The sequence below is a fragment of the Rhinopithecus roxellana genome, chromosome 2 (genome assembly GCF_007565055.1).
Source record: "Rhinopithecus roxellana isolate Shanxi Qingling chromosome 2, ASM756505v1, whole genome shotgun sequence".
Classification (NCBI taxonomy): domain Eukaryota; kingdom Metazoa; phylum Chordata; class Mammalia; order Primates; family Cercopithecidae; genus Rhinopithecus; species Rhinopithecus roxellana.
Window position 1 is genome coordinate 25,707,098 of NC_044550.1, and position 26,468 is coordinate 25,733,565.

Sequence of the window (26,468 nt, forward strand, 5' to 3'; positions counted from 1 at the left end):
TTCAAATGTATCCCTTTGGTTCCATTCTTTCTGTAGAGCGGACTCACATCCTTACACCTTGCAGCCCAGGAAGATAAAGTGAATGTTGCTGATATTCTCACCAAGCATGGAGCTGATCAGGATGCACATACAAAGGTAAAGCAAATCGTTCTCAGTACTGTGACGGGTTCGGGATGGGATGATTCCCAGTAGCCCCCATTCAGGTCACTGCATGTCCAGGGTCTTCCCTCCTCAAGAATCCGTTCTGAAGTCTAAACTAATCATAACCCTCTCCTGTGCACAAATCTATGATGGTTCCCCATTTTTTGCTAGAATCAAGTTCAGTGGATAGCATGGGGTCAGGACCCTTTGAAGAAAGACTCCAATTTTTGCAACCTTAAGTCTACCCTCTCTCTTACTGCGTTAGCTAGTTCACATGACTTGCCATGTTCCTCCTTGTCTTGTCTCCATGCCCTTGGTCTGGAAATGGATTTTCCGTCTCTAAGCCATAAAATTCTTACTCATTCTTTAAGCCTGCTGTAGCTACATATTTCCTGCATCTCCTATCAGAGTCATTCTGTCTTTGCTGTTTTCAGATATCATTTGTGCCTCTCTCTTAGTTCTTTGCAGATTAAGTCACCCACATCTGATCTCTCTCGCTGATATGAAGTTCCTTGTGGTCAGGGGTACATGTATAATCTGCTAAATAATATCTTTAGTCAAATTGAATCATACAATAACTGATACTCTACCCAGTCCTTCTCCTCTGGAATGTTAACCACTAGAGTAGTAAAGTTTCTACTTTTTCTATTTTTAACTTTTTATTATTATTTACAGCTTGGCTACACACCTTTAATTGTGGCCTGTCACTATGGAAATGTGAAAATGGTGAACTTTCTTCTGAAGCAGGGAGCAAATGTTAACGCAAAAACCAAGGTAAAGTACTTGTGGTCATTTTCAATTACTATAAGCAAAAAGGTTCAGCCATCTGGATGCTTCACTAGTTTATCAAAGCTACAAGTGTATTTTTTCTTCCTTTTTAGTTCTTCTAAAGTGATTTTGAAGAGGTGATGTAGTTTTGTAATTATTTGAGAATTTTCATTCTGATAACCTTTTACAGCCATGCAGGTTAGCTTCAGAACTATTTCTATTATAAAGTTAAAGTAGCTGACATCAGTTTAACAACTTACTGAAGGATACAATCGATGCCTGCTAGAATATCTTGATGTTCTGGCAGATTTCCTTTACATTGTTTGAGGACCTCGGCCCCCCTCCTCTGACCTCTTATACTCTCATGAAGAAATACAGACAGGCAGCCTAGACTGCATGCCTTTCATTTTTAATGAACTCTGTCACATTCAGAACATCACGTGGACATGCTCAGTGAGGCAATAATGTATAAGGCCTGGGCTGGAAGTTCTCAAGGATAATGCAGAGCTGACTTGATCCCATTAGTTTCCCCAGTGGCATTCAAAAGGTTCTATTCAGCAAAGCAAGCTTGGAATATAACACCTCACTTCAGTGCCCTCAATTTGGTTCAAGGTGAAGAGAAGTTCATACTATAACTGTGGCCATTATGCATAATAAAACTTACAGCTCCAAGTTCTTTGATCCAAAGAAATATTTATTTGCACATTTATTTAAGTTCATATATCAGAAATTTCTTTTTCTTTTTGTTTTGAGACAGGGTCTTACTCTGTTGCCCAGGCTGGAATGCAATGGCATGATCAGAGCTCACTGCAGCCTAGAACCTGGGCTCAAGTGATTCTCTTGCCTCAGTACTGACTAGGACTACAGGTGCGTGACACTATGCCCAGCTAATTTTTAAAAGTTTTTGTAGAGATGAGGTTTCACTATGTTGCCTAGGCTGGTCTCAAACTCCTGGGCTCAAGGGAAATTCTCTCACCTTGGCCAGCCAAAGTGCTGGGATTACAAGTGTGAACCACCAAGCGTGACCCAGAAATTTCTAATTGCAGCAATTTGAATGAGCTCAAGTAAATTAGTGTGAGAACATTCAGGACTTTTCAAAGCCATCAATTCAAGATTATACAAATTAAAAATATACAGAAGTTTTATAAGTCAGTCTTTATATTAGAAGCAGAAACAAAATCATTTCTATACATAATCATGTTTATAGCTAACTTAAAATTAACTGATTTTTAAACTATAAATACTATTAACATTTAAGATTTAAACCTATAACCTAACTCTATAAAGAATAGCTGCTGCCTAGTTTCTGGCCAGTTCTTAAGTTCTCATGAAATTGTACTTTGAGACTTATTTAAAACCTCTAATATGAATTCTCAGGCATTAGCTCCTAAAGCCTTTTCTGCTGAGCCAGCTCGCATATAAGCACTCCAGGCAAGACATTTTTGTTGGAATCCAAGTATTCTCTTGAAATGAACAAATGCAACAGTATAGCGAGATGTTGGCAGGGCTTGAAAATGCTTATCATATTTTTAAATGTTTCATTGTTGAAATGGTTATAATATTTAGAAGGCAAACACTATATTGTCTAGAGAATATCAATGATCTCCCTGGAGTTTGACCTGCATTGAATGAAGGTTTGATTGAAAGAAAAATCTCATTTTATCATTTCATTTTTTTTTGTTTTGTTTTTTAAGTGAACTGAGTTGCTTGCACTGTTACATTTGGAACCACATATCTTCAGGGAAATAGATACAAACCTCAAAAGACAGTCTTTTAATAAACTCTTCAGATTTTTTTTCACATGAAAATGGCATCTTTGGGAAAGGAATTAGGTTTTCTTCCTCATATCTTATGTGTAGCTGTAGTTACTAAAAATGGATTCATTGCTTTAAAAATGTAAACATATATATTAACTTTACTCTGTAAACTCTCATGATGTGGTATAAAAGATTTGGCTGAATGAACTTGTTTTATGACTATTCATTGCTTAAAATTAGAATGAAACCCTGTTACAGCAGCTTGGGACAAACCAGACCTGGTTAATCATATATTTAATTTGTGAAGAGGGTTTAGAACAGCACATGAAAATAAAGACACTGAAGATTATAGAGCTCTTCGCTGAGGAAAAAAAAGAAAAAAACCACACACACACCAAAGTGTTTGCTAAAATTTTCAAAGCTAGAAAAGAAAGCATATTCAAGAGCAACTTATCTGATCCTTCGTCAAACTTGAAATCTTGGCCATTTTCATTTTTCAAGTGAGAAAACTGGGGCTTAGAGAGGATTAAGGGTCTGCAAATAATTGGTAGCACTGGGTCTAGAGCTCCTGGCCAGATGGGCCTATGACAGTGGATTAAGAATCAACCAAATGTTTATGTAAACACTTTTGAATTGCTCCAGACTTCCCTGGCAAATATCCTCACTGGAGATTTCAGGTAAAGGTTAGATTAAATCAGGGCTGGGGAACATTTTTGTGGCCACAATGTCCACTGATCTATTGAGGGCAAGAATGTTGATTTGGCATTATTAATTTACATATATTTATAGAGAATTTACATTTATTTATATATTATAGTGATATATTATTTTATTTATTTACATGCTAAGTTATTTAGCACATAGCGTGTGATTAGTAAAAGGTGTCGAATGAATTAACTTGGCTGATATTAAAGAGATGAACTAAATTCAGTGGATTTAATGGATGTAAACACAATGAAAAGGAAGAATTTTTACGAAAAGAAGTGTCACCTAGTGTATTCTCCTTAAATGTCTGTGGATTATTTGATTTGACAGCAGAGTCCCTGTAATAGCCAAAGGCTTCCTGGAGTCCCTGTAATTGATTTATATTTTCAGGTTTCCTGGGGTCATCCGATTGTAGGGATTTATAAGGAGATGTAAGACTTCCAACATGACAGAGCTGAGAATGTGCCACACTTAAGACCCTGATACATATGGGCATGTTCCTATGGGCAGACAGAGTGCAGTGAATTTATAGAAGAAATCATGTAGCATCCACATATATAGTAGACAGGACAAGCAAGTATGTTGCTCACAGGGCAGCAGTGACATTGGATGAAAGGGATATGTACACTTAAAAGCTTAGAGTGTGAAAGCGCCACTCAGAACCTAAAGCTCAGGACAATTGGGTCTGAAACATATAGATAACATTTTATGAGAAGTGAAGCAGGTGGATTTTAATAAATAATAGCCATTGTCTGGTAGCCATTGGCTGCCATGGTCTTCTGCACAGGATCTGAACCTTGCCCGATTGTGGGGAAATTACTTAACTTTCTTATTTTCAGTTTCATCTTGTCTGAAATGGGGAGAAAAGCTGTTCTTGGAAAGGAATGTAAGATTTAGATTTACTTTCAATGATTTAGAATCCCTAAAGCTAAGCCAAAGGTTAATAATTGGGAGCATCATGATGAACGAGCAGTGGTTTATATGACCCTCTGCAGCCTTCAGTTAAAAACAATTTTACTCTTGTTTCCCAGGGAAGAAATCACAGGGATAATGCTCTTTCTTATTTTAAATCTCTCCTCTCAGCTCAGATGTGAGCAGAAGTTGACTGCACCCACCCCCTTCACCTTCTTAAGGGAGCCCTCCTTTTTAATGCTAACTGGTTAAAATGTATTAATAATTATCATTTGGAGTCTGTTAAGTTTGTTTCATCAGCTGGTCTCTTCTCTTTGCTTAGCAGACCATAAGGTGTGAGGGAGTGTTTGCTGCTGAGAAATGGGTTGTTGATAATCTTGGGCTCCAAATAAAGCATCTGTGATGGTTTTGTTGTAAATAAGACTATTCAAAATGAAGGTTAACCTAATTTTCCTCTCCCTCTGCAAATCGGGTGCTGGGCCCGCCACCACTGTCCTCCACAGAACGGCTACACGCCTTTGCACCAGGCCGCGCAGCAGGGTCACACGCACATCATCAACGTCCTGCTCCAGCATGGGGCCAAGCCCAACGCCACCACCGCGGTAAGGCAGACGCCACTGCCCCTCACCACGCTTTCTTCTTTTTCCTCTCTTGACCTGGTGGCTTCGTGTATGAGCTGAGTGAGGTCAGATTCCTCCTCTTTAAATAAGCCCCCTGGACTCTGGAAAGCCCCAGATTTTTGGGCAGACTTTCTAGAAGTCAGTGTGACTTCCCCAGAAGTGCTTGCCCTGGGAGGAAAAGCAGTCAGCCTGACTCTTTGGCTCTCTCTGGAGAGGGGGGCCCTCCTCTTGGACTGCTGGAACGTGCTCTGCTTACAGCTGGCTCTCAGATGTGAGCACGAACTGACCCCCCTCGCCTTCTTAAGGGAGCACAGTAAGGGAGCTGCTGGCTTAAACAAAGCTCAATGGGTTGTGGAGCCATTGAAATGTAAACTAAGCGGTGCAATTAAACGAACTGGGATCCCGAGTGGCCTGGGTTGGATGCAGCCTGAATTGCTTGCTTGTGTTATTTTACTGCACAGTGAGTTTCTGCACAGCTGTAGCTAAATATGTTACCGTGTTCCCTACGGTAACATCTTACCTGCAGCAGATGGCCTAGCCTCTGATAAGGGATGAGTGTACCTGGTACTTGCTAACAGGTTTTGGAGGCGTCGTGAGGCACTTTCTTAAGCGCAATACAATATTTGTAGAAGATATTTGACAACCTTAGGGTTAAAGCGTCAAGTGCTTCTTATTAAAACGAGCAAGCAGATGCAAGCTTGTTGTGTTACCATGGTGACCTGGGCTATAGTCTGAAGAAGTTACAAAGACAGATTTAGACGTAATGGTAAAAACTAGTGATTTTCCTAAGCTGTGCCTTGTTTTGGAAGGAAATGCTGGCTCATGCAGAGCAGCGGGTGAGCTCATTGGCTCACATCGCAGTCCTCTCTATTATTTCTCACTCTCTTTCTTTCACTCTCTCCTCAGAATGGCAACACTGCCTTGGCGATTGCTAAGCGTCTGGGCTACATCTCCGTGGTCGACACCCTGAAGGTTGTGACCGAGGAGGTCACCACCACCACCACAGTGAGTATAAGTGACTGACTAGCTTCAGCCCTGTTATCTTCGTTTTCAAACTAAATACACGTACAGTACTTTTTCACTCACAAGATGTTTGGGGCTTTTAGTTTTGAACTTCTTTTAGTTGAATGTATTGTAGCACATACATAGGAGTATGCAGAAGTAAGTGAATTCACACAAGGAACACAGGGCTTCAGCCTCCTTTACTCAGCATCTATCCGTATAAAATGTGTGAATATAGTTTTATAAGATTTAATTCCTTTTTTCTGTGACTGGTTTCTTATTTTCTGGCTCCTCTGCCCTTTTCCTTTAGTTGTGTATGACACCTACCGCTGGCAAAGCGGTAACACACTCCACTAAGATAAGAAGCAAACTTCTTATCTTAGCCAGGAGGTCAGGCCAGCCTCTGGAAAGACCCTGCTCCTCCCAACACTGTGCTCATGACTGGATCACATGAACTCCCAGTGAGAGCAATTCATCCTTACTTTGCATCTTATTTCTGATTATTATTTTTTCATTCAAAAAGAGAATTCCTTGTGCTTACTAGGTAAATTGTGCCTGTATAGTAAAAACGTATATTTTTAAATTTTTTATTTTCTCTGTTTTGAATACAACTGCTGACTCTCCATGACAAATCAGTGATTATTACTGGCCTCTGCTAGAGAAGCTCTAGAAGAGTAAAGACCATGATAATACTGAGTCCTAATGCTCCTGTACCATTCAGTGGGAGCAAAGTTTAAAGGAGGCCTCTTGAGAGGGGGCTCCTACCTGAAAGTGGAAGTGCTGTTACATTTGCATTTATTCACTCACTAACTTTCTACTTTAAGCATGAATTAAAGAATAGCTCTTTAATTTATCTTCATAACATAGAAAAGTAGAGGAACAGTAAGACATGAGAAGCTCTTCAAAGACAGTAAGACCACAAATGAATAAATAATTCTGAAGGAGGTTCTAGTAAATGCTCCAAACTAAAAATGCATATAGAGTTTGAAATGCTTGTTTTTTTGACAGATGTGAGGAAAAAGAAAGGAATTTTGTTCTTCAGGCTGACAGTACGTTCCTGTTGACATACATCGAAGTGATGGAATACAGTTGGTTTAATGTGCAGTTTTAAGCAGAGTGGCCTATGATTTATTAATGAGCTTCAAGACACAAACTGAATTTAGATGGGAGAGAATAGCACTCCTTGTTTTCTGAGGCAGAATCTTAAAACCTTTGGCCAGTGCACCACAATATTTTTAAAGATTTAAAGTACAGCTTTATAAATTATATAAAAGAAAAACAGGTCTTGTCACTGCCTGACACCATACTTGTAGGTCACTATATTTAATAGTTTTTTCTTACTTTATGATTTCTTATACCAGGAATATCTTCATATTAAGGGCCTACACATACATGCCACTTCACTTGATATCTTTAAAACAATGTGTACATCACAATACATGAAGCCTCTAGTGGCAAAATTGGCCAAGCACACCTGTTCTGCCATTAGAAGTCATGTTTTCTCTCAACTTTATTAGCTTTTCCCTGCTCTGGGAATAATGTATGTTTATTTTACCAAGTTATCACTAGATGGCAAGCTTGTATCTCTTGTTATCTTGTACCTACTTTGCTTCCATTCATTTCATTAACTGATTTATTCCTTTATTATTTACTGGGCATAAAATATGTGCTAAGTTCTGTGCTAAGTGCTGAAGAGTTATCAGTGGTGAAAACATTACTCCTTCCCACCAGCAACTTCAGTGTCATGAGAGTAGAGAACGAGAATCAGGCTTGGTAAGAAAATAAATTCATGTTTTATACAACAGAACTATGGAACTTATATGTCTGGTTTCAAAGAGATCTTGGGTTTGTGGATATTACTCAGGTGAATGACTTCAAACAAAGATCTCTATTTAAAAAGGAGCAAATAAGCATTCTCTGGTTTGTCTCTAAATACTGTAATTGCTGTCTCTGAGTAAGTTCTCAGTGTCCTTGTCAGAAGTCAGAGACAAGATCATCTCTCTACCACATCTAGCTCTGGAGAAGAAGGGGGGATGAAACTTCCTTTTAGAACCCTCTGAGCTTTCTTTTCTGGTAACTATTATTCTCTACATTCTGTAGCTGAGCATTGCTCCATCAAAAGTCACTATACTTAGAATTCACGTTTCTAGGTGAAAAGCCAATAAAAACAGAAAACATAACAGCATTTCTGCTTTCAGTTAGGACACTGAGAAATCATTGTCCACATGAACTAGACAAGTAGCTCTGTTATCTAAATGGATAGTTTTAGTGGTTACATGTTTTGATGCTGGTCTCTCTTCACTGTCTGCTGCTCTTTGAATTGGTTTCTCTTATAATTGTGATCTTAATTGTTTTGTGAAATGGAATTTTGGGGTAAGGATTGGAAGAAGAGACTTACTCTCATCGATTCTGAGAGTCTTCTTACAATAAACTTCCTCTCTTTGAAAAGAGATTTTCAGTCATTCTTTTCCCACATAATATATTTTCCACACAATGTGTTATTAATGATATTAAAAAACAGTAATATTGAAGTTTTAAAATATGTTTTAAAGTCATTGAGGGCAGATCTAAGCTTCAAATTTAGGTTGTCGGGTCTTAAATCCCATGTTCTTAACCTCTCTGATATAACTGACTTTGGTTTTGCTGAAAATAGCTCAATAGGAATTTTGTGAAGAAACTGTTTTCACTTAATTTTCAACAGAAAGAAAAACCACTTAAATAGTGTTCTTTATTGATTTTTGTGGAGTTTCACATTCAATATCATTTTCTAAAATCTACAGTCACTAAAAATAATTTGAAACTACTGATGATAGTGCAAAAGACAACTTAATAGTTAAGTTAAATTAAAAAAAGTTAACGTTATTATCATCGCTTAAATGCAACAGTTGCATTACACCTGCACAACTGACATATTAATTTAACATGAATTGGATTTGTGTGATGTGCCATATGAGCAACCATGTAGTCCTTTTGATCGAAGAAAGTTTCCTTTCCTATTCTTCCTTTTGAGTTCTTTACCTGGAAGCATGAATAAAGTCATCGTGTAGAGAACACAGTAAGACAGTAGTTTGTAAAGGAAAAACCACTTCTGTAGAAACTTCTGAGGCATTTTGGAATTGTGGTTTGTTTCCTTAACCTTTGCTTTTCTAACTTTACTTTGTGAGATGCAGCAGGGAATATGAGACAGTTTAGCATTCTCCTGGGATTACAATCACTATATGTTTGCCAGAATGGATATCAGAATGGTAGAGACACATTTCTGGCGACAGAAGCCAGCAAGCCCAGTTCACTAATGCAGCTTGGAAGAACTGTGACATATGACTCACCCTTCAACTAATTGATCAACCATCATCAATTATTTCTATTATTTGTATAATCTTAAAGTGATTGTGTTTTATGTTGCATATAATTGGTATACAGACCATAAATTACTGAATAAGTTAGTAAAATAAAAATATTATATTATGTTATTATTTGATCATTAGGGAATATTTAAGTAAACTGCAGAAAATGTGAATATTCTAAGTCCTAAATCTTACCTGATGCCACAGGTCAGTTAACATGAAAATCAGGGGAGGAGGGGATACAGAGGAGTTGTCTAATGGGTACAAAAATACAGTTAGATAGAAGGAGTAAGATCTAGTGTTAAGCAGCACAACAGGCTAACTAGAGTTAACTAAAATGTGTATTTCAACATAACTAGAGAAGTGGATTTGGAATTTCCCCAGCTCAAAGAAATGACAAATGTTTGAGGTGATGGATATCCCAATTACCCTGATTTGATCATTATACTTATGTTTATATCAAAATATCACTTGTACCTCGTAAGTATGTACAACTATGTATACACAAAAATGTAAAAATTTTAAAAATAGGAGCCATAAAAATGGCAATACAATAAATACTTGTAAAGTCGTTTGGCACCTTTTGAGGCAGAGCCAAAATGATTCTGCAAATATAGGTCATCGGTTAGAAGTTAAATTGCCATTCTTGCACAAACAATGTCAATACATATTATATTATGTATATATACATGCTATAATGTTTATGTTTATATGATATTTATATGTCCTGTGTACTTTCCTGTTCTTTCTTTTTTTTGGAGACAGGATCTCACGCTGTTGCCCAGGCTGGAGTATAGTGGTGCTATCATGGTTCACTGCACCTCAGGTGATCCTCCCACCTCGACTTTCAGAGTAACAGGGACTACTCGGGAGTAGTAGGTGGGCAGGTGCCTTGGCCTCCCAAAATGGTGGATCATTTGAGACTAGCCTGGACAACATGGCAAAACCCTGTCTCTATAAAACAACACAAAAATTAGCCAGGAGTGGTGGCACTTTAAAAAGCATCTACCCTAGCTTTTCTAGAAAAAAAACCAGTATTCACATAATATTCAATTTAGTTATTAAAGTTATATTAATATGTGTGATTGGTATAAATATGTTTAGAAACAAAAACAAGTTTAGCTTGAACTTTACTGATGGAAGCCATGGATGTGGGCATTAAAAGGTGGCATCATAACCAAGATTACTCAGTATGCTGTAGTGGCTTAGTGATTATGTGATATAAATGCAATTGTTGACCAGGAGGATTGCCTGAGTGAGGGTTGGCTAAGTGAAGATCAGTTAAACACACGGTTTCTTTTGCATAGAACAAATCAGATATTGACTACTATTTGTAAAGCAGAATGTTAAAAACTCCTACTTTATTTTCTACATTTTTCATATCGTGATTAACAATATAAATTCATTATTAAATCTCTCTTCCATCTATTACATACTATTTCTTTTGCCATATTATCTAATTTAATTATATCCCATTAATCTTGTACTTAGTATCCTACTCATTTTAACTTCTAAAGTAATTTCTAATCTTGACCATAGTATATTGGATTCTGTGGCTGAAAGAGATGTCCATGATAATTTCATTATAGCTTTGTTCTCTATGTACTGTTCAGAGGTAGGTGCGTAAAACCATGTTTATGTTTAAATAATCAAGTTTTCAAAGGACATTTAGTTTAAAAGGAAAATATGTATTCATTTCTTGTTACATTATACATATGTAGGACTACTTATTTGCCATCCATTCAACAAATATTCACTGATGGCCTTCTAAAGGTCAAATACCATCTCATGTATAAATGGTATTATATTTATGACACTGTATATAGAGGCCATTTTTAATATCTATACAGAAAAATATCAGTCACCAATGTGATCACAGTGTATTACTTTTTCTGTTGCCACATATATTTGCTGATAATTCTGATAGCATTCAGTTACCAAACTGAAGTTGATTATTATTTCCACTCTTACAAATAAGTACAAAGAAAATATAGTCCCATTATCAGCACCTGAAAATAGAAACTGAGATGACCAGGCAATGAAACTTAATCATTTAAAAAGTATCTCCAGCAATTGTTTTCAAACAGAGAATTATCTCCTTATGAAATGTTTACTATGAAGAACAAATACTCTAAAACATTTCTGCAAAAATTAACTTTCTAATACAGTCTAATATAGTAGACATCCTTTCACATTTTTAAGTATTTCCAAAAAGTTGAATAAAGGCCAGCCGCAGTAGCTCACATCTGTAATACGAGCACTTTGGGAGGCTGAGGTAGGCAGATCACCTGAGGTCAAGAGTTCGAGACCAGCCTGGCCAACATCGTGAAGCCCCATCTCTACTACAAATACAAAAATGAGCCAGGTGTGGTGGTGCACACCTGTAATCCCAGCTACTCGGGAGGCTGAGGCAGGAGAATCGTTTGAACCTGGGAGACGGAGGTTGCAGTGAGTTGAGATCGCACCATTGCACTCCAGCCTGGGCAACAAGAGTGAAACAACATCTCAAAAAAAAGAAGAAAAAAAATGTTGAATAAGATGTCATAGTAGGGTAGTCTCTATGTTATATTTTAAATGCAAATCATTTTCCTGCAATTTATACACTTTCCCTAATACAGGAAAATGAATCTCAAATTGAGCTACACAATAAACCTACCTAAGGAACCTTTAAAAAATACCTTGGTCCCTATTATATTGGGCCCGATCCCTATGGATTTTGATTTAATTGGTCCACGATGGGACCCAAGCAACAATATTTTTAAAATTTTTTCTAATAATTGTAATATGTAGCTATAGTTGAATACCACTGATACAGAACATAGGCTATAATTTATTGGTGTTAAATTTCTAAATTAAAATTTGTAATAAAGTAATAATCAAATGTTATATTATAATAGTCTTTTTGAGTTTGTTCATTCAACAAATATTTATCAACCACCACTATTCTCCAGATTTTTGGATGGATACTTTTGTTTTTCCTGCAGCATTTAGTTTGCTTTCAGTGAATAAAACACTGAATAAAACTATTTAAACATCTCTAGAAATATGCAGGCAAGCTGAATTTACAACCCTTGTCTCCAATGGTGCCTTCATGTGAGTAGCAGGAGACTTTCTTTACTTCCTCTGTTTCTTCCTGTCTTTTAACTAAAATTCCACCCAAAGACAATCCATTTCGTCATGATGTGGATTTTAAATTTATTTTTTGCATAATTTGATATTACCAAGTTTTTGATATACTTTGAGAAGCTCCTGCTATGTTTCAGATGCTGTGGAAACAATCTTCCTCTTAAATGACTCACACTCTCATGTGGAGGCAGATAAGCAGAGAGGGCACACACAGTGCGTAGTGTATGACACAGCACACACGATGCTCTAGGAGTACATAGCAGCAGATAAACACAGTTAAACAAAGACATTCACTGGGGAGGATCAGGGAATGTTTCTCCAAGAAAGTCACATCTAACCTGAGCCAAGAGAAGAGGGGAAAGGAGATTTCTGGTAAATGAGAGAATATGTGGAAAAACTCAGAGGCATGAGAGAACATGACCTGTCAAAATAAAGGCAGCTCAACACGATTGTAGCATGGAATGAGAGATGAGCCTTGCTACCTCTCCCTCTTTACTGAATCACAGGGCTCTTCTGAGCCAGTTTAGTCAGTTTCCTGAAGAAAATGAAGAGCCACCAAAAAGCTCATGCAGTATCACATTATGATCACTTCCCCTTAACACACAGATATTATATATGTATATAGTCAGAGTTGCTCAGTGAAATTTGATTAACCAGTTGAATTTCTTTGTAAATATATTTGAAGTTATCTACTGCTTTTGGAAAGAAAATAATTGATGATAGGTTCATTATAGCCATTCAAACAATTCTCTAATGTCTATGTCAAAGCTTAAACAACTAGACAACCTATTTTTTGTACTTTGGTGGCTTTAGTTGAAGATGCTACTCTTATGTCAAGGGATTCATTTTCTTTTAAAGTGTCCATGACAGTGTCAATTGATGCCCTTAATGTATTTTCACTACAGAAACTGAAGGTTTGAATTTGAGACTCAGTAGTCTTTAGGTGATGCTCAAAATCATGAGATTTGGATTTTTATGTTTTTTGGGGGTACATACGTCTTTTATTTATTTTAGTTGGCACATAAAAATTATACATATTTATTGTATACAATGTGATGTTTTGATACATACATACACACACACACACATTGTGGAATGGCTAAATCAAGCTTATTAACATATCTATTACCTCCACATACATATCCTTTTTTTTGTGATGAGAGCACTTAAAATCTACTCTCAGCAATTTTCAAGTATACAGTACATTGTTATTAACTGTAGTCTCCATGTTTTACAATAAATCTCTTGAATTTATTTCTCCTAACTAAAATTTTGTATCTTTTAACCCACATCTCCCAAATGCTCCTCCCCCTTCCTTCTCCAACACCTGGTCACCACCAGGTGTCTATTCTCTGCTTCTATGAGTTTTTTAGATTCCACATATAAGTGAGATTATGCAGTATTTGTCGCTATGTCTAACTTCTGTTATTTTGAAAAATCACTGATACATTTCATGTCTAAAATAGTGCCAAGCATGCAGTAGACATTCAAAATTTTCCTTGAGTGCATGAACGATTATAAAAGTCCAGAGGCTCTTCACTTTTAAGATGCATTTAATACTGAGTTACAATAATCATAATAAATTATGCTAGCTAATATTTATGGAGTGCCGCCATATGCCAAGCACTATTTTTAGAGCTCTTGCATATATTACATCATTTAATCTTCATAACCATTTTATGAAGTACTTTTCTATCCTTTATTTATTGTTGAGGAAATTGAGGCACAGATAGGTTAGGGGACTTGCTAAGGCCTTATAGGTAATAAGTGATGAAGTTAGAATTTGAACCCAGGCAGCTAACCTCAGTTCCTTGTCTCCTAACCTTACACTTTACATTAGGAACAAAAGGCAGTGGATTGACAACCTTGGAGTGCTATTGCGTAAGACAAATAAGCAACAAACCAGAACTGTAACCCAGTGAAATATTAAAGAGATGATTTGATCCTCTGATCCCAGAAAAGATGTGTCATATTTTCTGCCCAAATAGTTTATATCTTTCACATTATTTACAGCTTCTTTTCTAATGGCTTTGCTTTTAATATATTGCATATGTTCATTGCTTCTTTTTAAAGCTTTTCTGGAAACATCGCTTAGTTCATTTTAGGGAAGCTTTGAAAACATCAATTCTGCCTTCTCAATACAACTAATTATTATTAATAATACAATTGCTAAGAATTTATTTTTCAAATGAGAACTCAAAATAATGAACTGTCTCTTGTACAACTTCTCTGGCGTAAATGATCATTTATCTTCAAAAAGAACAAATGAGTTTTCATGAAAGCAAATTTCCAAAATATACACGTGGGAAAGATGCCGTAGTCAAGGCTCAATGGCTTGCTGCTGCTGTTGAGCGTGGCCTCCTATGTGATGCTTTTCATCTTTTGTTTACTTTTGGTTTCAACTTGAACATTAATGATTTTTGTTTTTCCAGACTATTACAGAAAAACACAAACTAAATGTTCCTGAGACGATGACTGAGGTTCTTGATGTTTCTGATGAAGAGGGTAAGACTTCTATTCAATCTTCTATGGCACCTGTCATGTTCTTACACAAGGGCAAGTCACCCTTTTTTTCTTCAGAGACCAAGCTGGTTATGTGGATGACAGAATCTTAACATTTAAAGTCACTTTTTCACCTTTGTTTCAATACATTTACTTTTGCTGTGGCAGCAGGGGCCAAGGGGCAGTTCTGATTAGTATATTTTTTTCTGGTATTATCTCTTTTTCCTAGCATTATAATTAACGGCTATTAAATAATATGACTGGAAAAGGAGAAAAACTGGAAACTGGCCATGTGTTAAAATAGCTATATATTAACACAATTGTTATTAAATATGTTTGAATTATGTTAAAAATCTTTTTTTATTCAAATGCCTTTAAGTAAAGACTTTAAAGTATACTCCATCAAGGAGTGTTCTTCTTCAGCCAAGAAATCTCTGTATTCTGGTTGGTTCATAGGTACAGAATATATTTTAAGCCCAGAGGAAAAGAGCCTTAGAGAAGGTTTAAAAATAGTACAGCAGGAAGTAGTACAAATTCAACAGAAGAATGTATTATTTAAGTCAGAAAATATCCCCCCTATAATTTTAGAGTTGATAAAAATGATCTCGGGCAATGGCTTCCTAAGTCCCGGGAAGTCTGCTTTCCTAAAAGGTGCAGTGGGGACTGCCTGGAGTGGGTGTGTGACATTGGGCTAGAACTGGAGATGGGCCAGTAGGGTGTCCGGCTCCCTATCTCTACTTCAACTAGAGTTGCTGACTTTTCTTCATTTTGTATTTTGAATTTCCATGTAATATTCCACTTGGACCAAAAAAAAAAATTTGCTACTAAAAAATCATGAAAGCAGCACATACAAATTTTTTAAGCATTTTTTATGAGGAGATAGAAAAAAGAAAGAAAAAAACCACGCAACCAACTTTCAATAGTGCAGCAATTCATCCACATGATTGAAAAATTACTGCCATATATGTACATGAAAATGTATGTTTGAAAAATTATTGCTATTAAGAATGGCACTAGGTTTAATGCTAATTGCTTTTACAGACAAATATTAAAGATGTTTCTTTAGGTTATTCAAGATAAAATCATAAGATAAAACTTCACATTGAGATGTCCTTATTTAGAACCAACCTGTCGAATCACCTATTGGTAATAGGTATTGAGTTTTCTCAGCTTTTATAAGAATTTATGACAAGAATGAACAATTGTTGGATCAATGTATTATTTTGAATAAATTCAAAGGTATTCCCAAAGCCAGCAGTTCCAAATATTTAGTATAATTTTGTGTTCAATCTTGCAAACAAGTTCTCAGCATTCCTATATGCATATCATATTTTGTTTTGTGAGATCATCTTTCTTATCTTTACTTGTATGTTGAACAGCTCTTAAACAGTTTGGTGACCACTTTATTGATGGGGAGGCACTTAGTGATTCAGGTACCCTTGGAGGAAATTTTTGGAGTGAAAACTTTTCTTTGCTTTTAATTTTTCTTAGCTGGATAGAACAACTTGCTTAAATCTGTATGCCTAACACTAATCTGTTTCTTTTGAAATAGCATGTGTAACATGAGTGGAATTGTATATGTGTGCATTTGAGTGTGTGGATTTTATTAACTTAGAAGCTTAAAGTCATGAATTGTTTGTACTGTTAATGATTTTGCAACTATTATTGAGACCTGTTAACATAATTATAATCTAGTGAACATTATATAAATATTTTCCACAGCTAGTATCTTTTCTTAGAATATAAATTTAGAGAAAAGTAATTCTTTTGTTAGTTGACATTGAGCTAGCATGAACATAATAATAACTAAGTTAGACCACTTGAAATAAATGCAGTTTATATCACCTTCTGGGTTGATGATATATTTTAGGTGTGATTAAAAATATATTAATAGTTATATGATTTTTAAATATAGCTAAGAATAGAAATAAAGTAACATTTAAAAATTGTTTAGGGTGAATTTGGCATATAAGGAAAAATGAATAATGTAAGATATTTTATCTAGTAAGAAGTTTCCAAAGTACATGTGGTACCACTTTAAGCAACTCTATTACATGAAAAATTAAATTTGTAAATCAGATAAATTGAATAGTGATTACTTAATTTAAAAATAGCCCTTTATTTACAAAATAATTGCTGGAGAATTCTATTGGTTAATTCATTTAAAGTATTTAATATTGAGTTTATAAAAGAAATTTATACAAAATAGTCTCTCAGATCTGCCTATTGTATTAAATGAGATGAATTACAACATTCTGTACTTTCATTATTAAAAATGTTATATATTAAATATTACTGGTGATAAGAATTCTTGGTTTGTGAAGAATATTGGTGAATGACCAAGATTATCTTTTGTGGTAAGAGAAGTCCATTTTTAGAAATAGCCAAAACTTAATAACATTTCTTTCCCAGAAGAAAATTCAAGTTGAATAATTTTCATGTAAAGGATCTGTTTGAGTATTGATAAGTAACTTTTTCATAGAAAGAATTAGTGTGAAGGAAATTGGCTGGTTGACATTGCCAATGCCAACCCTTTAATGTTTTGTGAAGTTAATATGTTTTTATAAAACCTGCTATCATCCACGTGGACAGAATGCAGCCACATGTGTTTGAAAATTATTAGCTAATCCCTGTTTTCTCTACAGTCTATTGTTTTATTAGTAGCAATAGTATATCGACACCCAAAAAGAGTATTCAAACTCTTGCCATTAAGAATGCCACTATGTTTAATACTAATAGCTTTTAAGGATAAATATTAAAGACATTTCTTTAGTTTATTCAAGATAAAATCATAAGGTAAGACTTTACATTGAGATATTCTTATACTGAGATATCCTATCAGGCTAACTTGCTGTATACATATTAAAGTAATCCACAATACCCACTCATGAATCCAATTAACAAATAGTGAATGTGATGTTATTGTGTGGAAAGCTCTGTAACTGGTGCCACAGTGGAATCAAAGGTGAGCATGAGGCAGGTCTTAGGAAGCCTATATAGAGAAATAATGTGTATATTAAAAGCAGCATAATGGAAGGCACTGTGTTGTCAGGTTTTCATATCCACTTGGGGAGATCAGGAGCTACATATACTTAACACCGTCTCATGAACATGCTGAGAAATGAGAGAGTAATAACCGGGTGCATAGATTTTGGGGATTAGATAAGGAACAGTATGGGAAAATCTTGAGATAGGAAAGTACAAGAGAGAGACACAGAGTGGCAGAATCCTCCAGTCATTCGGTTTGCTGATGCATGAAAACATACTGGGCTCAGCTGTGGACTGTTTGAATTCTTTGCTGAAAAGCCTGGGAAACACAATACCTTAAAGATTTCAATTAATGATGAAAACATGTAAACCTGTTTTTACAAAGATTTAACCAGCAGTGGTACATAGAAGGAGTTTTTTTGGGAAGAACCTGGAAGGAAGCAGAAATCTAAGAAAAGAGAAAGCATTTACTAAACCTCCATAATGCTAGGTACATGTCTCATTTAATCCTTATACCATCCCTGTGACACAGGCTGTGGATACCGTTCCATATATATATATGAATATATATATATATTTTCGGTTAAGGAAAGGCTTATTTTTGGAGAACGAGGCCTAGAGACATTAAGTAGTTTGTTCAATGGCACGCAGCTATTAAGTGGTAGGTGTGGAATCAAAACCTAGTATGAAAAGTATTGTAATAGCACAGCCATGATATCCTTGTGGAAGAACATGGCCGTGAAATGCAAGGAAAAGACAGAAATGGGAATTCAGTCTAAGAGAATTATAGCATCCAGATTTAACGAAAGATGTGAAAGTAATCCTTTAAGTCTTCGTAGGATCATGAGTTGATCCCTGTCTTCACTGACTCGGCTTCCCAGCCATAAATGATGAGATGGGGCTCAGAGATTTTGGCATCTGTATAACCAAAATGCCTATAGAATTGTGACTTATGTATGCCTTATTCTCATGAATTCATGAGTGGGTGGCTTGTGCATATATCTCTGCTAGTACTCTGGAATGATGTGTACTGGTAATCAAGAGAACTCCAGACTGGCTGAATGTTGGGATGAAATATAGAGGCGCCTTCTCCTCTGATACGCTCACTTCTGTTATGAACACGTACCACTTAGTGGGGCTCTTCATCTCAGGTTTCAGCCCTTTTTCCATGTCTCAGCAGGCATAATACTTGCTTGAGAGGGAGTGGGTTCTGTAATGTTTCAGAGAATCTCCTTGCCAGCATTGTGTGGGGTTGTCAGGAAGGGAAGCCATTCCACCCTTTTTTTTTTTTTTGAGATGGAGTCTTGCTCTATCACCCAGGCTGGAGTGCAGTGGTGTGATCTTAGCTCACTGCAACCTCCATCTCCCAGGGTCTCCTGCCTTTAGCCCCAGAGTAGCTGTGACTACAGGTGTGTGCCACCACACTAATTTTGTTATTTTTAGTAGAGACTGGTTTTCACCATTTTGGTCAGGCTGCTCTCGAACTCCTGATCTCAGGTGATTGACCTGGCTTGGCCTCCCAAAGTGCTGGGATTACAGGCATGAGCCACTGTGCCTGGCTGCCATTCCACTTTATTTAAGTTATTCCTGTGCTATTGTCATCTGTGTCCTACAGGGGTTAAATATACCACTTACTGTCACTGAGGAATCTGTGTTTTCTGGGTATCAAAACATCAATTGTACATAAAAAGCCTGCAGTACATTGATGCTTCACAGTTAGTACAAAACAGTTTTCACAAAATTGTTTGGAAACATTGGATAATAAAACAACAAGAAAAAGCTAAGTCATTAACCTGGGAATCATCATTCTATTAAGTGAGTAAATAGGTAACAATCAGAAGGAAGTTATTCCAAGTGTGGAAATAATAAAGAAATTAATTTTAGATTTGTTCTATAATGTAAAAACTAAAGGTTGCTTTGGTTTTGTTCTGTTTTCACATTGAATAAGTAAGTTGAAACAAGGAAAGTATATAATGATTCTCTTAAAGCTGTCTGAGTTGTACAAAATTCTTTCCAAGTCTAATGGCACTCTATTCAAACAAATAAGAGCTAAAGCTTTTAATCTGAATATTATTTTAAATCATCTTTTCTCCCCCCTTGGCTTGGGCAAGGAAGTAGTTGTGCTAGTTGCTCATGTAGGGAATTTTCAAAGAGAAGCATATTGACAAGGGGATGGGTAAAGAAGATGAGTTCTGCTGTGGACATGCTAAATCTGAGATGCTTACAGAAAATTTAGATGGGGAAATCCAGAAGGCAATTGCAATATAGATACAAAGTTCATGAGAGAGGTCTGGGACCAATACAGGTCTGTGTATAGTTAATGGACCTCTAAGTCCATGTGATAATATGTGAAATAAGAAGAAAGGGCAGATGGAAAATACCAACATTTAAGAGAAGTAGAGACAGGGAAGAAAGACTCAAAAATGTAGAGGGAAGACCAGGAGAGATTTGTGTCAGAGAAATCAAGGAGAATAGTTTACCAAATAAATCACTTCTCAGCCGCTGATTAATTGCTGAAATTAGCAAACATCTGCTTGATAAGTTTAATTGTTAACAAGGAGGGGTCAGAATGTGAAATAAAGAAGGTCTAAGAGTTTGGGAAAGAAGCTACCATATTTCAGAGATCACAGAAATATGGATATTTTATCCATGGAAAGGGAAAGACCTCCATAGAATCTGTAACAGAGGAGAGAAGGTTGAAGATGAAGGGCCTAGCAGGCAAGGTATCTAGGAAGATGGGAGGGGATGAGGCTTTGGAGGCAGGGATGGGCCAGCTTTACTCTAGCAGAAATCTTCTCACCCACTAAGGGAAGCAAGAAAAGTATTTCAGGGGCTCATTAAATACATTTAAAGCTTTGATTTGTATGCAGAATTTTCCAGTTATAGACCAACCTGGGTGATTTTTTTCCAAGTGATTTTTCACATTCTGTTAATTTCTGCTTGCATTCACTTTCCATCTTTTACTGCTGGTATGTATTACTGAATAGCATGATTTATATACAACTAACTGTCTTTGAGAGAAATTTTATATAGCACTGACAAGATTAGTCCCCAGAGAGGTGACTTTCCAGCTAATGCCAACACTGGGATAGGATTTAAACACTGCTTTCAGCATTTAGGGACTTTGCTTCTTTGGGTCATTTCTCACGGAGACATAATCAAGACATTGGCTATATACCTAGGGCCACCATAGGTGTACATAAAAATGCTAAAAATTCACTTTACGTAGCACTGAACCTAGCAGCTGCCTCAGGCAGATGGCATCATAACAAAACCATCAACATGCACAAAATAAGGGAGAACGTAAAGGACATTCACTCATGAACTCAGTGTAATCAGAGGTGGTTGTTTGTTTGTTTGTTTGTTTTTTGAGACAGGGTCTCACTCTGTTGCCCAGGCTGGAATGCAGTGGTGTGATCATGGCTCACTGTAGCCTCAACTTTCTGGGCTTAAGCAATTCTCCCACTTCAGCCTCCCAAGTAGCTGGGAATACAGGCGCATGACACCATGTCCTGCTAATTTTTAAAAATTTTTAGTAGAGACGAGGTCTAGGTGTTGTCCGGGCTGGTTTCAGTCTTCTGGGCTCAAGCAATCCTCCTGCCTCAGCCTCCCAAAGTGCTGGGATTACAGATGTGGACCACTGTACCTGGCCAATCAGAGGCTTTAAATTTTTGTCTTGTCACCAGAGTCATAAAATTTTGATATATTTGATTAAAAATATACTCTTCAAATGTCCTTCTATCTTCTAATAAGATTCTATTCACACAAGAGAGGAAGGCTGGGTTCCTCTAGTTGGTTGGCATGTTCTACCTGATCAAACACTGTGCCTTGCTCCTTCAGACATGGAGTCATTCCAGCCAAACTCCTTCTTTTATCTTTACCTTTCTCACCTTTTCTTTCTTCACCCTTATAAACCTTCCTCACCCTACCAAGGTATAACAAGAGGGAAAGATAGATGGGAGAAATAAGAAAATTTGAAATGTAGGCCCTATTTTATTAAGGAGTTTTATGCATTTTTAAGAACCAAGAAGTTAAAGCTTATTTTGAGTTGTGTTTATTCCCTGTGACCATCTTGGCTGCTGAGAGACAGCAGTGAGAACTGGCAAATTAGGAGAAGCAAGATGAAATGCAAAAGCAAACAGACTCTGAAGAGGGACAGGATGCTCGAACCTGAGTAGTATTCAGAATTTGGTGCTGGAGTTTTTGGGAGAAGGGGTGGGGTAGGAACCTGGGGGAAAGAAAGAGTATATAAGCAGACTTTTTTTTTTTGAGATGAGTCTCACTCTATCACACAGGCTGGAGTGCAGTGGTGCAATCTCGGCTCACTGCAACCTCCACCTCCTGGGTTCAAGCAATTCTCCTGCGTCAGCCTCCCAAATAGCTGGGACTATAGGTATGCGCCACCACACCCAGCTAATTTTTGTATTTTTAGTAGAGATGGGGTTTCACCATATTGGTCAGGCTGGTCTCGAACCGCTGACCTCAGGTGATCCACCTGCCTCGGCCTCCCAAAGGGTTGGGATTACAGGCCTGAGCCACTGCAGCCAGTCAACTTTTGGTTTTTAAATAATCTTTTTGGCTTTTTGCAAGGGATCCATAATATGCAGCTTGCACTGTGCTTGTACTATGTGACAGATTCCGTATTCAACCATCCCCTTCACCTTTTCATTAAAAAGAATAGATGTAGTCTCCTGAAATGTTAATAAAACTCATATTTTTTTCTGAAAGTAATGTAGGCTTAATCCTAAAGCAGACTATGCCTATGTTTTGATAAATCTATAATTAGAATTCATCTTAGAAGTTTTTTCTCCTAGAAGTAAACAACAAGGGATATCCAAACTTAATATTAAAAGAATTAAAATTCAAGTGATTCTTCTTGGTAAGTACTAAGAAAATGAATCAAATGTTGTTTCTCTAAGTTTTAGCACTGTATAGTTGTTTGCTGGTGTTCTGTGTTCTAGTGTGCAGTGAAGTTTCATCAATATCAAGGCAATGATGTTGATGCATTTCACAATCATGATCATATTTTGTAGTTGACATACATTCAGCAAATAATCCTGCTTTTTCCTCTGATTGTTTCAAGGTGATGACACAATGACTGGTGATGGGGGAGAATACCTTAGGCCTGAGGACCTAAAAGAACTGGGTGATGACTCACTACCCAGCAGTCAGTTCCTGGATGGTATGAATTACCTGCGATACAGCTTGGAGGGAGGACGATCTGACAGGTATCTTGTAAAGCTTATACTTGATGTCAGCCAGAAATATCTGCAACATATTTTTTATGATGATGATAAAAATGTAGATGCAATTATTGAGCATTTCATAGGTACTTTGTTAATCTCAGCATTTAGAATATTATGTTATTTCATTGTCTAACAATTTTAAGATATGCCCATTTTAAAGAACAGAAAACTGAGGCCTAGAGAGATAAAATAACTTGGTAAAATCAAACAACTAGTAAGAAGCAAAACCATCATAAATAAGAGCTCTCATCATGTAAATGTGGCGTTTTTCATCACCGGCCACTTTTTTTCTCAAATTAAAAGAACAATTTTGCCTTATAGACATACTGAGCGGCATCACGGACACTTTGAATACTCTCCTGCCCCCACTTTTTTGTTAGGAACATAGTTTCTGTGAATAAAATATGTTGTGCGGCTGAATTAAGACATACATTCAGACATGGATGCAGCTGGAAACCATCATTCTCAGCAAACTATCTCAAGAACAGAAAACCAAACACCGCATGTTCTCACTCATAGGTGGGAATTGAACAATGAGATCACTTGGACACGGGAAAGGGAACATCACACACCAGGGCCAATTATGGGGAAGGGGGAGTGGGAAGGGATGGCATTGGGAGTTATACCTGATGTAACTGACGAGTTGATGGGTGCTGACAAGTTAATGGGTGCAGCACACCAACATGGCACATGTATACATATGTAACAAACCTGCACGTTGTGTACATGTACCCTATAACTTCAAGTATAATATTAATAAAAATAAATAAATAAATAAATAAATAAAGTTTTATTGAAATAAAAAAAAAATACATTCAGGACAAAACTGCCTGAAACTGACTTTTCATGAAAAAGAATCCGAACAGAATCCCATGACAGCCTGGATACAAGAAATAATCGGAGCAAAATCTGAGGGATCCCAGCGTTAATAGATAAATCTGGGAGGTTTATATAAGATTCTGAGATATATAATCAGTGTTACTTTTTGTTATTATTAACTAGTACAACTGGCACTTTTTTGTGTGTGCAAGTTAGGTAATGACATTCTGTGGTTCCTCATCGAAAGTATGACTGATAAGTTAGGCTTGAATATGGATGTCGTAGCTGGGTGCAGTGGCACATACCTGTAGTCTCAGCTACTTGGGAGGCTGAGGTTGGAGGATCACTTGAGCCCCAGAACTCAAGTCCAGCCTGGGCAACATAGCAAGACACTCTCTTAAGACAAAAAAAAAAAAAAGAATAAGTTTGTCCATGTAGTGTAATGTGTTCTGCTAATCAATAATCTCAGGTTTATAGTTTTAAAGTTGGTACTATTGTAAGCTCTTTTATGAACATCTGGCATACAGTCTAAGAAATAAATACCTTAAAGAGTAATGAAGTCTAAGTGCATAATTAGCAAAAACAAACTTTTCTTGGGCTTTTTCCTTGAGCACCAATGCCCCCTTCCACTATCTTTTTTTTTTTCTTTAGCAAGATAGGCTTGCTAACTTCATAGCCTAATGAGATGGGAGAGGACATAAGCTAGTGGTACACATAGAGTGCCACTGAAACCCTGAGGCTCTAGCTTCCTGGAGCAGATGAAACCAAACTGAGACCAAATGATGAGTAACAATGATGAGGAAAAGTGGGGAGGGCGTTTGAAGCCTTAACAAGGTCTTGAGCAAAAGCTCGCAGGGTGTATGGGAAAAAAGGGAGTGCAGTGTTGCTGGAGTGTAAGTGTGGAGGACGGGAATTATATTTGCATAGCAGGTGGATCCTTCTGCCAGTGAGAAAGAGGATGAATTTTAAAGGAGAGTTTCAAAGGGCTAAACCTGGAGATTGCAACCATTCTGAGAAGCAATTGTGCTTGTATTAACTGCAGGTGTCATGAGAGGACTAGCACTCTAACCTTGGTGATAGTCATGGAGAGAATTTCAGAAATAAAAAATTTGAGAGTTTTTTGAGACATGTGTAGGAGGCAAAACTAGTCAGATTTCATGATGAATTTCATGAGTTAGGTGAAGAAGCGGAAGGAGATTAAATTGACTCCTTGGCTTCAATAACTCAGATAAAGGGTGCTTCCAGAAGGAGGAACCCCTCTAGAGTTCCATAAGCTGTCTTGATACATTGGTAGATTTGGACTTTATACTCTGAGATTCTTAAAAGATTTCAAATTTGAATAAAGTATAATGTTTATGGCGTTATGCAAATTAATGATAATCTATGAATAGTCATATTACTGTCAACAATAAAGCTTCTGTTTTTTGCATGGTCTCCCTTATTAAGAATAAGTACTTGATTTGATCTGTTTTTCTTCTTTCAAAGTACTTAGGTTGAGGAAGAATTTAGAATAATACTTTCTATAAAACAGGATGGATGGCTTGAATGCTCCTACTTAAACTCAATACTTTTCAGCACATAAGGTCAGGGGACATGAAGCAAACAAGATATACTGTGTTCTCCAGGTCTCCACTTGCATTTCTAGATCACTAGATGTAGTCACCATTTCCAAAATAGAATTACAGGCAGCATCTCATTTTCATGGTCTTCTTTTATTTTTAATTTTGCTTAGGCAATTCAATATAAGTTACCTTTTCTCAGTGACCATTTTTTCCTTTGCACTGTTTCTTTATTTGAATTGCTTTCACTAGCACCATGCCCAGGTAGGTATTAACAGAGCATGGAAACAAGCCCTTCCTAGATTTATCCACATTTCCCTGCTCACTGCTCAACCTGCGTGTGTGTGTTGCCAGGGGGTGCTTATATTCTAGAATTATGGATTTATTCTAAAATAAATATTTTTATGTATTAAACTGAATAACTAGCTGAGCTAGAAGAGTTGAATATATTACTAAAATGAAAATCTGTGACATGACCCAAGTATGGCTTTGTTTCAACAATCACAGCTACACCTGTGGTTGATAACACATTAGCGCGGTTTCCCCCAAACAACCCCAATTAGCCTATGTGTAGTTGGAGAAGATAGAAAAAATATTCTGATGCCTAAAATATGCATAGATATGGAAGAATTCAAATACATACAATTTAATGTACAGTAAATACAACGAAGTTATGATTAGTTGGATTTTGTGTCTGTTTTATTGTAGCTTACAAATTAAAAATGCTTTCCAAATTCAATGTAAAATACTAAATAACAACAAACCACAGCGGCTTCTTCATGTTTTAAAGCAAATTTATTGAAAATTGTGGATTTCTACTTGTTCAGTAAAGTTTGCCACTCCATTAATTGAATGTTTAATAAATACTACAGTTTACCAAGATAGTAATTATCATACTTTTCAATAAAATTACACTTTCATACCATCTATTGTGTGTCCATAAAGCAGTTGTACCATAGTAAAATAAAAAGTATAAGTT

The 26,468-nt window shown here is 36.6% G+C and overlaps 1 protein-coding gene across 5 annotated transcripts in view; it reads left to right on the plus strand.

Annotated features, from left to right (window-relative positions):
• The window catches only part of ANK2 (ankyrin 2), a 501,960-nt gene that overhangs the window by 405,581 nt on the left and 69,911 nt on the right, over nt 1–26,468 (plus strand). For 4 of the 5 annotated variants that reach the window (XM_030916064.1, XM_030916069.1, XM_030916049.1 and 1 more), the window contains 6 exons: nt 37–135; nt 817–915; nt 4,787–4,885; nt 5,810–5,908; nt 14,808–14,880; nt 22,949–23,093. In XM_030916064.1, coding sequence (XP_030771924.1) covers nt 37–135; nt 817–915; nt 4,787–4,885; nt 5,810–5,908; nt 14,808–14,880; nt 22,949–23,093 — 614 coding nt within the window. Of the gene's footprint in view, nt 1–36; nt 136–816; nt 916–4,786; nt 4,886–5,809; nt 5,909–14,807; nt 14,881–22,948; nt 23,094–25,741; nt 25,754–26,468 lie in introns of all 5 variants that reach the window. The other variant, XM_030916058.1, reaches the window with a different exon arrangement.